Genomic DNA, 17,531 nt, shown 5'->3' on the forward strand with positions numbered 1-17,531 from the left:
GCTTACCCTGTGAAAGAAAGGCACACATTAAAGTCACGCTGTCACATTAGGTGAGTGTCCTTCAATTTTATTAATTTGTTCTGTTTTGTGAAAATGTCATTATCTTTTAATTAATTTTAGGTCTTCTATTTCCGTAGGCGTTGCAATCGCTAAACCAGCGTATTTTTCTTACAGAATCGTTGAGTTAATCTGGGAGACGCCGGTTTAACAATGCAAATGAGTTGCAATTTTCAATTTCATATTGACATGACAAGAAGCAGAATGCATCCTCACTTGACTAAAATGACCAGTAGGCTAGTGTCTGGCCATTTAATTTAGATGAAAATGTTTGCTTATATAGAGGAAAACGTGACACGTATCACAGGAACTGAATGATAACAACATGCTTACCGAATGACTGTTTCCTTGCTAAACACACCACAGTCTCCAGGCATGACATTACCTCGGTGAGATACCGCGAGAAAGGCCGAGAACTTAGCAACAAGACAACAAAAATAAAACCTGGACAACAATCCGGAGTACATGATGGCGGCATCGCTGCAGCGCCGGGACAAGAAATCCACAGCCTCCTATCTAAAGGCCGAGCTTAACCGGACAGACAACAGCTCAGGGGTCCACCAGCTCCAAGAGCTGCTGGACAGCGTATTGAATCCAGAGAGGCCGGCAGGAGATACCGAGGCCTTAGAATGGTGCAAATCCCTGCTGGCCGGAGGAGAAGGTTTCGAGGAGTTCTGCAAGACTGTTCGGTCCTATGATAACGCCACCTTGTGCGGGTTGGTGTGGACAGCCAATTTTGTGGCGTACCGGTGTCGGACCTGTGGCATTTCCCCATGCATGTCCTTATGCGCCGAGTGTTTCAACAACGGGGACCACACAGGACATGATTTCAATATGTTCAGAAGCCAGGCTGGTGGGGCCTGTGATTGTGGTGACAGCAATGTCATGCGTGAAAGTGGGTAAGTACAGTAAGTTAATTGGTACATATAATACTAATTACAGCAACCCCGTATCGGGTTGACAGCTAGTTAGTAGTTATGCACTAGCACCCCCACTTCACAGCACCGTGCTGGTACAGCTGAGTTAAGGGTATATGCAGTCTGAGTGACTAGGCTATATTCGGGAGTTGAACATGAGTGTTCTTGCGTTTCTGTGTCGCACCCAGTTTATTTTTAACGATCACATACACGCGTGATATTTAAATGACATGTGGTCCTGTCACGGCCAAATCCAAGCATACTTACTAGGAGCCACAGAGACGGTATTTTATAGTTTTGTTTTTGAGTTGGACGATTTCATTATACTGCATAACATCCTTCCAGGAAGTACATGATATAATTTTTTTCCTATTTGTTATATACTGGCCGCATGTCAGGGAGCTACAGCTGTTTGTGTGTTGAGCAACTACAGAACTGTGGCAATCCGTGGTTACACACACAAACACTACCAGTTGCAGGGTTGTGTTTGTAAGCAAGATTGCTTCATTGGTCAATTGCCAACTGTATTGAATTGGAGCTGAAGCCCACAGTGCACTGTGAAAAGTTACTGTGTATTTTAGGGGCAGTCGACAATTCATCTCCTTGTTTAATGCTTAAATTAGATGATGGTGACAATTTATGCATTGTCACCTAATGTGAGTGAGGGAGACTAATAACACAACTGACTGGAAGTTAAGATCTCCAGTCCCATTTCCTGACTGCTACAGTTCTGTCACTGGTAAATCTGTAGTTTCTGATTCTGTATGTGTGGTCTGCAAATAAGTGACATATTCCTGACCTGAGTAATATTATGCTTCTTTAGCAACTTCAGTTCAGAATGTTTTTTTTTTTTTTTTTTTTTTTTTAACATTGAAATGATAGAGCATTGAGTATTCATTTGCATGCTGTAATGGCCTATGCTTCAGACAGCCTATCACAACAAAGTTGACTGTGATCAGATGTGTATGTAACTCTAACTTGTTTGGCTTTTTTCTAATCAAGCCAGTTGATTGCGGAAATAAGTGTTTTGATAGTTTCATAAAGGTATTTTTCATATCGAATATTGGAATTCATAGCAAGCTATCATGTAGGCTGGCTAACAGGTTTTTGAATTGAAGAGTTTGTTTTTAGTATTGGGAGAGACTTTACTGTGCAAGAATAACTCAATTTTAGTGCTTGATATTACTATTGTATTGGCAAACTAGTTATAGCCTTGATCGTATTTTGTACAACATTGTAGCATATTCCGATGTGGACTGGCATTTTGGGATTATGTCAAGGATTTCTTTTTTTTTTTTTGGTAAACGGATTGCATGTACTGTAGTTAGCTTACAGGTTGACTTTATGGGCTGTGCACGAGATTACAGTTTAACCCATCCCATTTGCAGTGTTGTTTTTTCCCTCTTTCCTATTGTTCCATTCGTAATAAGACCTGTCTGCCCTTGGAGCTCAGCCTCGAGGTCCCCTGTGATCAGGGCATGGCAATACCAGCTGAGCTGTTGATTGTAAGAAAACGTGCGATTTTCCTGGTCTCATCTCCCCTTGAGTAAAACTCAGGCTCCTGGCTGCATGCCCTCATTTTGGATCATAACTTTTTGTTCCCCTTACCAAGTGTTCACCTTTTTTTCCCCCTGTGGTTCTGTCGGTTATCAAAATTTTTACAAATTCCTTTAGACAAAGAAAAGCAACCTCAACTTATTTTATTTTATTTCTTATTTTTTTATTTAGGTTTTGTAGACGACACAGATCAAAAACTGGGACAAATGTTCCTTCAGTCCCCAGAGAGCTGTTGTTTATGTCAGAAATGGTTCTTCCTCAATTCATCATATATATCATTCAATATTTGAGGGACGGATACAGTGAACCAGGTAAGGAATTAACTTGGCAAAAACACATGTTTTCAGATGCACGCCTCTGCTGTTTTGAAATTTGTCCTTGCATCACTGTTTACTTACTCAGATGCCTTACACTTTGGTGCGTTTTACCTCTTGTCCTTAATAATTGTGCAATTTGATACTACAGTATATTAAGGAAGCATACTGTAAATTGAGTTATTGAGTAGCAGAGCCCAGTAATTTTGAGGTTTACAGCATGAGGATCCTCTCCATATTTGATATTATTAATATTAAATGGCGTTTAGGAGACTTCAGGTCTGCAACAGTAAATGATTAAACAGTATCTAAGACTTTAAGATGTAGCATTTTAGGCCAACCCCCCCCCCCCCAAAAAAAATCTTTAGGCATTAAAGCTCAGCATAAGTGATGTTAAAGTAATATTATATGTTTTTGTGTGTCCATACATAACATCAGGTACAGCATCAGAGAGGGATCTTCAGAAGGTTCTTCAGCAGCTGGAACCACAGATTTCATTTTTGGAAGAATTAACCAAGATGGGAGGAGCCATGCGAACAGTACTTACAAAGATCTTAACAAACCAGCAAAGCTACAAAGACTTGACCATGGGTAACTTTATTAGTTGCTTTTCATTAGGTTTCCTTTTCCACATACCCAGTGTTGTGTAAGTTGATATGAGTCTGTGCAAAGGGCAAAGTATAGGAACTGTATAAGATCTGTAGAATATCAGTTTTGTCTGCAAGTGACGTCCAAAAATCAAATGCAGTACTCCTTATTTATTTTAGTATCTGACTAACACATACATAAAAAAAAAAAAAGTCTTTTGCCATTTTTTTTGTTCATGTATGTCCCACTTTTTAATGTAATATTTGCTACTTTGCATACATTTTTTTATGTGAGTGACATCTTCATGATGATATTTTTAGACCCTGCCGTTTTGAGAACTTGAGTTCTACTACTCTGTTGTTCAGGGATTGTGACTTTGCTGAAATTACTAGAAATATACAGTATATGGGTGGAAAACTGTAAAGCAGGCATTGAGACTGCTGTTATAATTTACATTGTCTATTTAGTACAAATCCCAGACAAAATCACAACAGTAAACTTCATTGCAATTTACTGATCTAATACCAAACAACTGGGAACGTTTGTCTGACCTATCTGTGTTTTTGCTGATGTTGTTCTTTGAATAGAAAAAAAGCTTCTTAAGAAGTTAGATAACAACATTTCTGACCACTAATGGTTGAAAAAATGCATTTTCTCTGAAGGACAAGAAGAAAATGTGCATGCAAAGAAAAATTATGACAAGTACCTTTCAGCCCTTAAAAGCTCTGGATTGGTGTCATCAGATGAAAAGAATGTGTCGGGTGTAATCGAGCTAGCTGCAGGCGCTGGTGCCCTAAGTATTTTAGGTAAGGTTTTATTTATTTATTTCTCTTAACGTTTATATTTAAAGATGGTTTTTTAAGCTTTCAGTTAAGCACCAACTTCTCATGTTTGGGACAGCGTTATTGCTTTACTTAATGTATTTTACATGTTTATCATGTAGCAAAACATATAAAGGTCTCATAGTAAAGTGACCACTTTTTAATGTTATATTTTTCAATGTGAACAATAGTAAAATCTTTAAAGCCATGGTAAAATGATTTTTAACCAAACTACTGCCCCAGATTTTCTGCAGATCTGTTTGTTTAGTATCAGGATGGAAAGCATAATTTTAGAACAGATTATTCCAACAGTGAAGGCTGAAGATAACAATTTAAAGAAACAATGCAGAATGGTTTAATGACTTCCTAAACTTGTTGTTTTAGGTTCAGCAGCAGTAGTCAGAGACCCCATTGAGTCTTCTATAGAGGTCAGTTTCAGTAATCTGCGCTAAACTGTGAAAGAAAAAAATATAAAATGACAATGGATACTTATAATTGTTAAAAAAAAAAATCTGACTAACATACACGTGCGATATGAATAATACACACACAACATGAACATCAGTTGATTACTGTAGTTATTTTGACTAGTGTATTTTTTCAGAGTGTTACAGAAAATTGGTCAGTGTTTTGTGTTTCAGTTTGAAATTTGCATTTGTGAAAGGAAAATAAAATTGGAAATGTTACAAACTGTTAAATAACTTAATCATTTAAGGAATTGTTTGTTTCTTTTTTTTTTTTTTACTTTGACAGGTTTATTTTCCTTTTACAAAAAATGATTGTATTTTTTTCTGATGTGTGGTATGTAACACAGGAAAACAGACATCAAAGATTGAATGGAAGCAAATGTAAATTATTGATTTATTATAGGTAGGCACTATACTCTGCATCATTGTAATAATCTCTTTTTGCAGTTATGCATGTAAAATAATTGGCAACAGATAATGACAAGAAAATAGTTGGTTGTTATATTTCCTTCCCCTGGGACACATTTTTTGTTTAATTTGCTTTCAGGTTTACTTAGTGTCTGTATTTACTGAAGTTTACACACACTGTACTACCAGTATTGTAATTTTTACATTTCAGGATGACCCAGATGGCAGCCAAGGAGCTGGACAAAGAAAGAGGGTGAAACTAAGCAGCAGTACCAAAGGTACCAAATTCCCCAAATCAGGGAATACTTTTCTTCTATTTACTGTAGTAGGGAGATGTTTAAGAAAACACACTTGTAGTATTCCACCACTTTTTTTTTTTTGCAGATCCATCCATCATGGATGTCCTGAAACACAAATGTTTTTTAGAAGAGTTGTTGTTTTGGACAATAAAATATGAGTTCCCACAAAAGATGGTTACTTTTCTACTGAACATGTTGCCAGATCAAGACTACAAGGTACTGTAACAGCTTTTGGGTAACATGATGGAAGACTTTACTTGATGGTTCATTTTCTGCTTACTTTTTACCTTTTTTGAAGTACTAATTTTTTATCACTGGCAATTACAAATGTTGATCCTTAGATTTTTTAAATTTATTTTTTTAATACTGTGGTATATAAGGGGCTTCTGATTGGCGCATCCAGTAAAGGCGCTCCATGTGGAGTGCAAGATGCACCCTATAGCCTGGAGATCACAGATTAGAATCCAGGCTGTCACTGCTGACAGTGACCGGAGGTTCCTAGGAGGTGGCGCACAATTGGCTGAGCACCGCCCGGGTAGGGAGGGCTTAGGTTGGCAGGGCAATCCATGGTTTACCACACACCAGTGACCCTTGTGGCTGACAGGACGCCTACAAATCTGCAGTGGAGCCATTCAGATATGTGTTGTCCTCCGGCACTAGAGATCTCGTGGCTTATCTGTGCATTCTGCAGTGTGAAAAATGATGGATTTGCAGGAACACGTTTTGGAGGACGTGTGTTTCAGCCTCTGTCTCCCTAGTTGCCTCGGTGGTAAGCTCGGTTAAAACATAATAATTGGGCATTCCATATTGGGGAGAAAACCAGGGTAAAAATAAAATACTGCGATATATGTTGTGATGGAGTATTTGATGATGATTAAATCTGGTGTTTTGTACTATAGTTCTTTCTAATATGTTTTTGTTTTCTTTTTGCAGATTTCTTTTACAAGGACTTTCGTTCAACATTATGCATTCATTATGAAAACTTTAATGAAAAGCCATGAATCAGATACCATGTCCAACAGAATTGTACATATTAGTGTGCAGTTATTTAGCAATGAAGAGTTAGCTCGTCATGTAACAGAGGAATGTCAGCTACTGGACATAATGGTGACAGTTCTTCTTTATATGATGGAAAGTTGCCTTGTAAAGAGTGAACTTCAAGGTAAGTCAGTCTATGTACAGTGAAGGCCAGGGCTTACCAACTCAGTTTGTGTTTTTCTTTTTCTTTTTTGCATGTACTGTAGTTCTGAGTAATAGGCATCAAAATGGGAGGAATTACAGGTTGACAAAGAGGTGTGGTCAGCTAAACAAGAATTATTTGTTTTACTTGTATGATTGTTCAATGTTTGTTTTCTTTAAGAAAGTGAAATGCAATTTTTTTAATGTCTTTTTTTCAGATGAAGAAAATAATCGCCATGTGGTGGTTAACTGTGGAGAACCTCTGCTGAAGAACAACACATACTGGCCTTTAGTTAGCGATTTTATTAATATTCTCTCACACCAAAGTGTAGCAAAGAAATTCTTGGAGGATCAGTCGTTGCTAATGTTGTGGATGAGTTTCGTTTCCTTCTTTCAAGGTGAGCTAAGTCTACTCAAGACAGGCCAAAGGAAAAAAAAAAGAAAGAAAAAATAAACTGGACAATTAATTCTTCTGGTGTGATTTATTTTTTAGTATGTTTTAAAGAAAAGTGTAATTGTTGTTTAAACATTTTTTGATTACAGTTGTCCCATTTCATTGATCATATGACTTGTTTGCTGTGTGAAAAGAAGAATAAACTGGAACATTTTGTCTTATTGGATTTTTAACATAAAATGAACAATGAAACCGGAAGATAAATACTGTTAAAAACAAATGTCTTCGCAAAATTCACCTAGAGAGGTGTTATGCATGATAAATTGTTTCTTTTTTTAATAGGAATGAATTTAAACAAGCGAGAAATAAATGAACACGTGGAGTTTGAATCGCAAACATATTATGCAGCATTTGCAGCAGAGTTGGAAGCATGTGCTCAACCAATGTGGGGACTCTTAACGCATTGCAAAGTGAAGGTAAGGATGTTGGGTTGGACTTTCCACTTTCCCTCAGAGTTCTTTCTTTATGTTATTAATCCCAGTTTAAGGGACGTGTAATAAGAAAATAAATGTTATTGAAGAGTAAAAGGATATTGCACAGGTGTAGTTAAAGTGTGATCATATCCTTAAATAAGTTGTGCCATATTTATAGCATGGTTGAAAATAGGTCTTACTGCATTTCAGGTAGACTAAATGCTTCACTATAAATATTGTTTTCTTTTTTTTTAATTAACGCTGTATATAAATTGGCTTAAAGATAATATATATATATATTTATATATATATATTATAGATATATATATATATATATATATATATCTATATATATATATAGATTTATATTCATTTTTTTTTTGTATGCAAGTTAAAAAAAAAAGAAATAGAAAAAAAAAAAAGTTACAATATTAATTGGATTAGGAGTCAACAGAATTGTCACAATAGAGATGAACAATCATTGAAATCTTGATAATACACACAATAAAGGAATTGACGTAATGGTATTTCCTAGAAAAAGATTGTAGGTCTATTGTTTTGTCCAATCGTATACAGCAGACATTTGTTCTAATTGTACACTATGATGGTAGTGTAAAAACCTATCCAGCAAAGGAGGAGGAAACACTACAGCTCTGGTTTGATTCTGTCAACTTTGTGGATGAGGTATTTTCTCTTTGGTTAGCACATTGGTGTAGATAATAGGCAATGGGTTTGAAGTACAATAGGCATGCACTTGTAAAGATGGTATCTTTTTTGCTTGAGATTATTTTAAATGTAGACATTTATTTATTTATTTTTTGTTGCATATAACAAATTTGTTTTCTTTTTTCCAGCCGGCTCCTCACCAAGTGTCATTTCACTTGCCCCTTCATCGCTATTATGCTATGTTTTTGAGCAAGGTAAGTTGACTTGCACGTGTAACACCTTGATTTTACAAAAAACTGGCTGACCTGTCAAGAAAAGAAAAACAGTAGCTTGTCAAAAAAGTGCATTTTGTGAACCGTTGCTTTTACTTCTAACAAAGTTTATGCATCTAAACAAAGTACATGCCAAGTTGATTTGCAGGTTTCTTATGAACTTTATTAACTTACATTTTTAAATTTGTTTGCAACATGCTAGTCACACCCATTTGACACCGAATTGGCTCATACTTTTTTTACTGGTTATTAATAGAATTCTTGTAACAATTTTGTAGAATGACTTGTAAATTTTACTGACTGCATGATGAGATTCAGTTTTTGAATTTTTGTATATGAAGCAGTAGTTGGCTAAATTTGATGTCTAAGAATTTTTTTTTTTTTACTTTTTTAATAGGCTGTGAAGTGCCAGGGACTGGACTTGGACAGCCTTTTACCAGATCAAGAAATGCTTATGAAGATAATGATTCATCCACTTCAGATTCAGGTATTGTGATTGTTGATTAAGCAGGAGATGGAGTTATTGTTTGCAAAGTGGCATACATGCACATGTCCTGTATACATTAACCCTTCTCCAGCAGCAAGGGGTGCTAATGTACTTCATTCTGCTTAAATTGAACATATTTGATAACTGTTTGAAGAACCTGGGATATCGTGACTTGTTAAAATGCTTACTTTTTTTTTTTTTATACTAACCATATTCTTTAGGGGAAAATTGTTTTTCAAAGAGAACGCGGCAGTGGCGTAGGTACTTGCCACTTGCGACACTGTAAACCTCAGTCCCAACCAATGTAAGCTCTGATCCGTGAGCTGTTTGCTTTGCTGCCCGCCTAAGCACACTTAAAAAAAAATAAAAAGTCAAACAAATATCTAGTTATGATTGGGCAGAGTCCTGCCGTTTTTACACCAGATTCAGCCTTCGACTCCTTTTGATTGGACAACGAGTGTTCATGTACTGTTCAAACCGATGTGCGATGACACGTCAAAGATTAACATCGAAATTGTGGCCTCAGGAGGCAGGCGAAAATGCAAAACATAATTGGCTTTTATGGTGCATTTGAAGATTTTTATGGAAATACAAATCACTCAAAGGACAAAAATGGTTATTGTAGCTTTTGAAAAGTAAGGCACAACGAAATTAGTTATTGAAACCTGGTTCATTGTTTAAAATATCATGAACAAAAGACCACAACAGCGCATTTCTCTCTGGCCACAACATCGCATTTCATTTTTAATTGACCAACTTTCGTTAATAAAAGGTAATCCACGTCTGGGAGGTTGCTAGACGTCCTCTGAGGGCACATGGTTTTTAGTCCCGTGCAAATCATGACTTTAAACGGCAGAGATCTATAAAACTGAGATCTGTATATACTCGACAAGTTTACAGTGAAAAACAGGATGATGGATTTGGGGATCTAAACATCAGGAAAGTTAGGTTATTATTTCTGTTATTTAATTTGTACTGCAAAGTAGCGGTTCTAAATAAGATTATTGATGTGAAAAATCACGGTTCTTAATAGGGCGATTACTTTAGTTCATTTTTACCTACAGAAACCTTTTTATAAATTATTACACATCTGCAAAAATCCCCCCCCCCCCCCCCCGAAGCAATCCAGGCTACACTGCTGGCACATGTTACATGTTTCTGCCTTCCAAGGTTGGCAAAAAACATACATTGTTCATATAACACAATCACTACTACCTCCTGGCAGAATAGATTGTTGAGAGTTGCAGGGTTGCCAAGGGAGAAACACTGTATTGATTCTAAAATTTTTGATTTAGACCTACATATTTATTTTTTTAAGCCAATAGTCAGTTTTCATTTACTTCGAACACTGCAGTATTGAAAAAATATGATTTTATTATTTTTGTCTGCCTTCAGGGATTTGCAAAAATGGCTTGTCTTTCATACCGTACTGTATAGGCTACCATGAGCGCTCCTATTGACTTGCAGAATAGTGGTGAGAGTTGCAGGGAAGCTTGGATAAATGTATAAAAGGTATTACTTCTAAAAATATTGATTTAGCCCTGCAGACTTATTTTTTTTTAGCCCTGTGTAGTAATGTTCAATCTTAGAGTGAGTGTTTCCTTCCTGTCTGCTCGGTTGATTAGTTTCCAGCGCTGTATTTGATTACAGCATTCTTTACAGTGCACTGCTTATTACCTCCAACAGGGTTTTAAAAAAGATGTCTTCCATATACCAGACTACCACTAATGTGCAGCCCCTGTAATCCCTGAGTGATATAACAGGCAATTCAGAGTAGGCTAAATGTGCTTCTAGCTATAGGACTTTAAAACTTGTATGCATAATACAACTTCATATTGGTGCACATGTATGTGTTGACAAACTGTGTTTTATTTTTTAAACTAGATTTTCTACATGTTGAGTCCCCCACTACAATATAATACATTTATCTGTGCAGTTTGTGATATTTTAAAGACATTACTGTTTAGCACTTCATGTTATTTAAACATTTTTTTTATTTTAACTAGTTTTTTTACTGTTTTTGTTTTTTGGTTTAAATTATAAGTTAACCGCATTTATTTATGGGGTGCACTTAACACTTTCTGTAAACTACTATGTTTCACTATTCTGCATTCCACCAAGACTTATTTTTGATTCACAGAGGTGTTACAGCTATGCTGATCATGACACATAGGATCTGTTTTAAATTCTACTAAGGGCTGCATTTCCTTTGTCATATGGTGCTTTGGCACTCCAGTTAAAACCCCACTCTTCGTGGGAGCATCACTTACATGTGTAATGTTTTTGCCATTTAAGGGTGGTGTTTGATCAACTGATAGAGATGGATTCAGAACAAAAGTTTTGAGCCCCTAGCTGGCCAACAAGTAGCTGCGTTTTGGAAAACTTTGGAGTGTGAACACTACATTTAAAAATGTGCCATTTTCATTATTACTGGCTGATGGTCAAAAAAACTTTTTTTTACCTGTTCCCTGTGTGAAGTATCCTGCTTTTTTTTTCCCTCAGGCAAGCCTTTCAGAAATCCATAGTAATATGTGGGTCCGGAATGGCTTACAAATTAAAGGTCAGGCCATGACTTACGTACAGTCCCATTTTTGTAACTCTATGATTGACCCGGACATCTATCTCCTCCAGGTAACGACTAGTAGTTAATTGATAAATATATTTTTCACAAAATAGAAAAAATCCTTTGGTTTTACAACTTTATTCTTTATTCTAGATTTGTGCATCACGGTTAGATCCAGATTACTTCATTTCTTCAGTCTTTGAAAGGTAAAAACAGTATTTTATCGATTTTAGTTTCATTATAATTTTAGTTTTTGTTTCTACTTTTGTATTTTTTATTTATTTATTTTTTCACTCATCATGGTGCAGAATTTAGTTTTTAGCAAATGCTGTTCTGTGTTACCAAATAACCTTTTGTATTTTCAATGTAGATTTAAAGTTGTGGACTTACTGACAATGGCTTCACAACATCAAAACACAGCGCTTGATCCTGAACATGAAAAACCAATGTTGGAGGGAGCCCTAACATTTCTTGTGCTATTGTTGAGCCTTCGCATTCACTTGGGTAAGGACAATAAATCTAACTGATACACAAGTAGAGGGTCAAGTGGTCTAAAGAACAAGCCTTGCAATATAAAAGCAATGTGTGCTTATTTATTGTTTTTAATTGGCAGATCAAACTTTTCCCAATCGATCATAAAGCGCAAGAACATTAATTGATTAATATCTGCTAAGACCTTTTAGAAACTGTATTATGAAGGCTGGTTTGCAATTTATTCTTCACGGCTGTTGACCTACATTGTTACAAGAAACTTGCATGCAGGGTAAGATGCTTTCATAACCTTGGTATATATATCTAAAGTGGTTGTATTTCAATCTGATCACAGCAAAAGCTCTCATGACATCCTCTTTGTTGAGGGATAGCCCTTCAACCTTAAAGTAAGTGTTCCATGTGAATACAGGCTTGATTTCTTTCGACCTTTGTTCTTAAGCTGCATCCATCCATTTGACTGCAGTGACTTTCAAATTATTCGCTCACGGACAGTGTGGATGCAGTACTTTATGCATATGCAGTATGTATTTGCCCCCTAGTACCACAAATGCTTTTTTATAGACTATGATATTGAACAGTGAATTGGAACGCAATGTTAATGCAAAGATTTGAATGTATTTGTTTTCGTCATATCTTAGTTCACACTGCCTATTACTGTATAGTCTGATAAGGACATTGTATTTATAATGACTGTTTTGCTTTCCGTTTTGGTATCGTAGGAATGGCAGATGATGATATTCTCAGGGCAGAGATGGTATCCCAGCTGTGCATGAATGATCGGACACACAGCTCCTTATTGGATCTCATATCCTTTTCATAATTTTCTTTAGATTTTAAAATTTGTATTCTATATTTTAGAAGTTTTATTTTTAAATGCAGTATAACAGTGCACTAAACATCAGTGTTTACTTTCACTCGCTTTATAAAGAGCATTTACAGTAAGTGTCTCAAATAATATACGGTTTAATTACAAAAAAAAAAAAATAATAATTAAACCCAGCATTGCCATTTGGTGCGCCCACTTCCAGAAAATCAAAGACACGTCTAGACCTCAACATCCCCTCCCTCCACTGTAACCTCCTAACATTGTTCAGTAAAGGTCTCTGGTATATTTGCAATAAAGGTAAAGTCCTTAACAATGTTTTCACATTCCTGAAAATCCAAATCCAAAAAGTGGTACTGTTCCCGGCAGTTCTAGCTTTGAAGTCATGCTTTCAGCTGTTGCTGATTTTAAGGCTCCCGTTTTTGAACCTGGAGGTTCTATGCAACAAGGAATGTACACACCTAAAGGTAGGGTATGAAAGACAGTGAATACAATCGGGGGGGGGGGGGGGGGGGGGATCCAATGTATAAGTATCTAACTACTATTTCAATTAAATGTTTTTTAAACACATTATTCAGAGGAACTGTAATGCCTCAAGCAGTCTGCAGATGGAGCCAAGTGTCTGTATTATTTCTTGGCTTGCCATTTAGCTTTGAAAAATAACTGACTATGTATGCATTTGCACAGGAGCCTGGTTTCTTCTGTCAGGAGTTTTATAACATGTATTCTTGTATATGTTTTAAAGCTGTTTCATGGCATCAAATATAACAAGAAAACATCTTAAGGGCCCTAGGGCTAATGCCCTTGTATGCTCGAAATTGGAAACACTTCTGTGTGCTTACGCTTATTTTTCTGTAAATGCACATTTATTTGTGTCTTTTTAAATTGAAAAACATGTCAGACCTAGTTAGTTAATGACCATGCTTTTTGGGTAACATTTATATGATCAAATCATCTTTTAAAAATGCATAATTTCCTAAAAAATAAACAAACTGGAATATAAGGGGTGTTTTTTTTTTTTTTTCCTCACTTGTTTTTGTCATGTAGTTCCCAATAGGACTACTTTTTTGTATTAGTTAATTGAATCTACAATTAAAACAGTAATCCTCATTAGAGTAATTGGAAATAAGGCACTGTGCTTTACAATGCATCATATAATTTAACATTACATTAAATAAAGTGTCAGTTCACCATTCCCGCAGCACAGCCAAAAGGGGGCAGGCATTGGTTAGATTTCAGTGTTCAGATTTATTATCATAATAACGTTTAGTATTATAATAATTAATATTACCATGATTTTAAGGTCTATGCTTAAGATTTTTTCCAATTTATTTTAAGCTGAAGTCTGGGAAAAAGAATTTGACCCGATCATGGTAATTCTACGAACAGTTTACCGCAGAGACGTACAGACGGCAATGGACAGATACACAGCATTGTAAGTGTTCAAAAACACACTAGCAACTAGCAAGAAAAATTTAAGGTTAATTTCCTGAATATCAGAGTAACTCCAAGATTTTTCTGGGAAGTACATGTGCTTCTACTACAGATCTGTGAAGAGAATTGCTTTCCTGTCTCTAAGGGTGTACTGTTCTAATATTGTTCCTCACATTTGATATGGTTTGGATTTCACAGCATTGTCCCTATTCCTGAAGGAACACGACAAATCCTGTGTAGTTGGACATACAGTTTAGCTGCTCAACGTATTTATTCCGTCCTTCCTGATTTAACAGAATAAGGCTTTTTGGAACATGTAAAGAAATAGAATATGCAAGTGTCTTCTTGAAGTGCACTTAACCTTATTAGGAAAAACCCAGATTGAATATAGCAGGTTGGAGGGCTGCTAGTCAAGAAATGTACCTGGCATTTTTGTGTTAGTTTGTGACTGCTCACTTAAAGCACATTAAACACACTGGCATGTGATATATGACCTGCCAGCCTGGCTAAATATTACATAACCTGTTTTCAGGAACAATTTAATTGCAAATGGAGCAGTCTTATCCCTTGGGCCATAAATGGCTATTAACTCTGGGTAAAAAAAAATAAAAAATCTGTGGGCTGTGCTCTCTGAACGTTTTCTAATATTGAACCGGTAATTGTTTATTAATGCAAAGAAAAACTATTAAGATGGAATTTTGGAAGGTCATACTTTTACTTTATTACAAATATTTCATTTTTCAATATTTTAGTTTATGGGTAATATAATATTTCAAGAAAATGCATCAAGATTATAAACTGTAGCTGTTAGTTTAAAACTGTTACCCATCCAAAATACATAGATATAGATCTAGACAGATACTGTATCAAAAAATATATATCTTCTTTAAGAATACATTTTCTGCAGGAAAGAATCCATTGGTTTACACATGCATTTTTCTTTTTCTTTAACAGTTTGAAAGAGTCTGGAATTTTTTCTGGAAACCCATGGCCACCCTATAAGGAGAGAACACCTTTACATCCATGTTATAAAGGTCTTGTTAGGCTGTTGCACTGTAAAACATTACACATTGTGCTCTTCACCCTTTTGTATAAGGTAATTCCAAAACTTGAAATATTTAATATTAATCTGTGTCTTTACAAAACAATTAAATAATACTGTGGTGAAACGGGAGACCACAAATCTGACTTGTATTTGTATTTTTTAATTGGATGCTTTGACATGTCTATATCCAAGTTCTTTTTATTTATTATCTTTTACTTTTAGATCTCAATGGATCATCAAAACATGTCTGAACATGTGCTTTGCATGGTCTTATACTTGATTGAATTGGGTCTTGATAATGTGCTACAAGAGGAACCTGAAGAAGAGGTATGATGTTCTTAAAATCTAATACTAAGAATAAAATTGCTATCTCAATTAGTGAAGGGCTCTTTTTCAGCGAAGTATAGTTCTGTCAGCATGGCTTAACTAAATGATCTAGTCATGAATATGTGTATGCTGATCTGAACACAATGTATTAAATATAATTTTTCACCTTAGAAGTGCTCCTATGTAAATCATAGTGTGGCTTTGTATGTTGTGGCAGTTAGGAAATTGGTAAATATTGGTTACTTGTGATAAAAAGAAAGAACACAGAAATGAAAGTATTTTTAAATGCACAATTGTGGAATGGCAGAATAAAGAAAAATGAAGTCACCAGACCATTATTATCATCCTTTTTTTCTTGGGAAATGGGTACAGGCTTGTGTATGGCATCAGCAGGTTTTGAATAGAGGCAGGTGCAGCCCACAAGCTATTTTACCAATGGAGCTTGCAACTATCTGGCTCTTTACAAGCTAGTGCAATGAAATTGAACAGTACAGCTGATCAATGTTCCCGACAGCTTGTAGACTTTCGTAACAGTGTTAAAGATTTGTAGCTGTTAGATGAGAACTGTCTGCATTTTAAGTAGTTAATATTTGGGATATAGACAATAAGTGAACAACATTAATATACATTTAATAAAACTGCTCTATGTAAAACAAAATAAAACCGGTAATATATACTGTATGCAGCAAATATCCAGCAATTGCATGTTTAGCATTAACCAGGTTGCCCTGGCAACTTGCTGTGTGTGTGTGTGTGTCTGTTGCACAAACTGTGCCTTTTCAAGTCTTTTAGTAGGTTTGTGGCTGCTATTTTGTTTATAAGAAAAGTATTTGGTTTTTGTCATATTTCTAGAATCCCTTAAATTTGAGCTGGTTCTTTTAGTTTTAATTGTTATTATTTTTTTAAATAATTGTATACACTTTCCAGTCTGTACGACTTCGACCCATGTGTAAATAATTGCTTTCAGAACACATCAGATGATTGCAATGATGGGCATCAGTAATTTGCATGCATAAAATGTTAGTTATGCAATTGAAATTATTTATCATCGCGATTGGTTATCAGGCAGCTGTAACTTTGAGGATTGCACTGTTTTACATATTTTTTAATAGGTAAACACAACAGAAATACATTCATCTGGGTTTTAATTCAAAACATAGTTTTAGTCAAATGTTTACATACCCCAATGGAAATTTTATAATTTCCAGAAATTTCTCAAACAAAGAATTTTAGAAAAAATCTTTTGTAGCAAAAATGCTGCTTTTGTGGATGAGGAAAACAAGTTACAAGACATTTATTTCAGCATTTTTTTTTTTTTTTTTTTTTTTTTTTTTGTAAAACTCCAAAAATGCTAATTCAGAAGTATTCATAACTGTGTACAATGTGTTAGAAAATTCAATATGATAGTGCAGAACGTAATTCTAGAAAGTGCAGGATTGTAAGTGGGCATTCTTAGAGTATAAAAGGGTTAGGCATAGGATGATTGCTGTCATTACCAAAAAGTCAATACGGGGGGAAAGGTAAAGAGCTATTTGAAGACCTTAGGCAGAAAATGGTTTATTGTCATAAAGCTTTGGAAAGATAAAAGAAGATTTCCAAGCATTTGAGTATCCCAATTTTAACTATTGGTTCTATTATTAAGAAGTACAAGACTCGTGGTCCTGTCACGACGCTCCCTTGGTCTGGAAGAAAGAAGGTTCTTTCACCAAGAACAAGTAGAAGAATTGTGAGGAAGGTTAATAACAATCTGAGATTGACTGCCAGAGATATTCAAAGTGAATTGGCTGTAAGGGGGACTGGGGTTTCCATTTCAAGCATAGGTAGAGTATTGCATGGTGAAGGTCTCAATGGTTGCAGGCCAAGGAAAAAGACACTCTTAGGAAAACATCAGAAGGACAATCGCTTAAAGTTTGCAAAACAGCATTCAAATGATGGCTATGAGTTCTGG

General features: G+C 35.6%; 1 protein-coding gene across 1 annotated transcript in view; it reads left to right on the forward strand.

Moving 5' to 3' along the window:
* Window positions 1-445: 445 nt before the first annotated feature.
* The window catches only part of LOC121323034 (E3 ubiquitin-protein ligase ubr3-like), a 66,712-nt gene continuing 49,626 nt past the window's right edge, over window positions 446-17,531 (forward strand). The window contains exons 1-21 of the mRNA XM_041263753.1: window positions 446-956; window positions 2,703-2,842; window positions 3,284-3,436; window positions 4,096-4,239; window positions 4,639-4,682; window positions 5,341-5,407; window positions 5,514-5,644; window positions 6,362-6,590; window positions 6,826-7,005; window positions 7,344-7,477; window positions 8,051-8,158; window positions 8,329-8,394; window positions 8,810-8,899; window positions 11,402-11,530; window positions 11,616-11,668; window positions 11,833-11,966; window positions 12,674-12,759; window positions 13,103-13,244; window positions 14,116-14,212; window positions 15,166-15,307; window positions 15,479-15,583. Of these exons, the coding sequence (XP_041119687.1) occupies window positions 523-956; window positions 2,703-2,842; window positions 3,284-3,436; window positions 4,096-4,239; window positions 4,639-4,682; window positions 5,341-5,407; window positions 5,514-5,644; window positions 6,362-6,590; window positions 6,826-7,005; window positions 7,344-7,477; window positions 8,051-8,158; window positions 8,329-8,394; window positions 8,810-8,899; window positions 11,402-11,530; window positions 11,616-11,668; window positions 11,833-11,966; window positions 12,674-12,759; window positions 13,103-13,244; window positions 14,116-14,212; window positions 15,166-15,307; window positions 15,479-15,583 (2,808 nt within the window). The 5' untranslated portion in view covers window positions 446-522. The remainder of the gene's footprint in view (window positions 957-2,702; window positions 2,843-3,283; window positions 3,437-4,095; window positions 4,240-4,638; window positions 4,683-5,340; window positions 5,408-5,513; window positions 5,645-6,361; window positions 6,591-6,825; window positions 7,006-7,343; window positions 7,478-8,050; window positions 8,159-8,328; window positions 8,395-8,809; window positions 8,900-11,401; window positions 11,531-11,615; window positions 11,669-11,832; window positions 11,967-12,673; window positions 12,760-13,102; window positions 13,245-14,115; window positions 14,213-15,165; window positions 15,308-15,478; window positions 15,584-17,531) is intronic.

Source organism: Polyodon spathula, chromosome 11 (genome assembly GCF_017654505.1).
Source record: "Polyodon spathula isolate WHYD16114869_AA chromosome 11, ASM1765450v1, whole genome shotgun sequence".
Classification (NCBI taxonomy): domain Eukaryota; kingdom Metazoa; phylum Chordata; class Actinopteri; order Acipenseriformes; family Polyodontidae; genus Polyodon; species Polyodon spathula.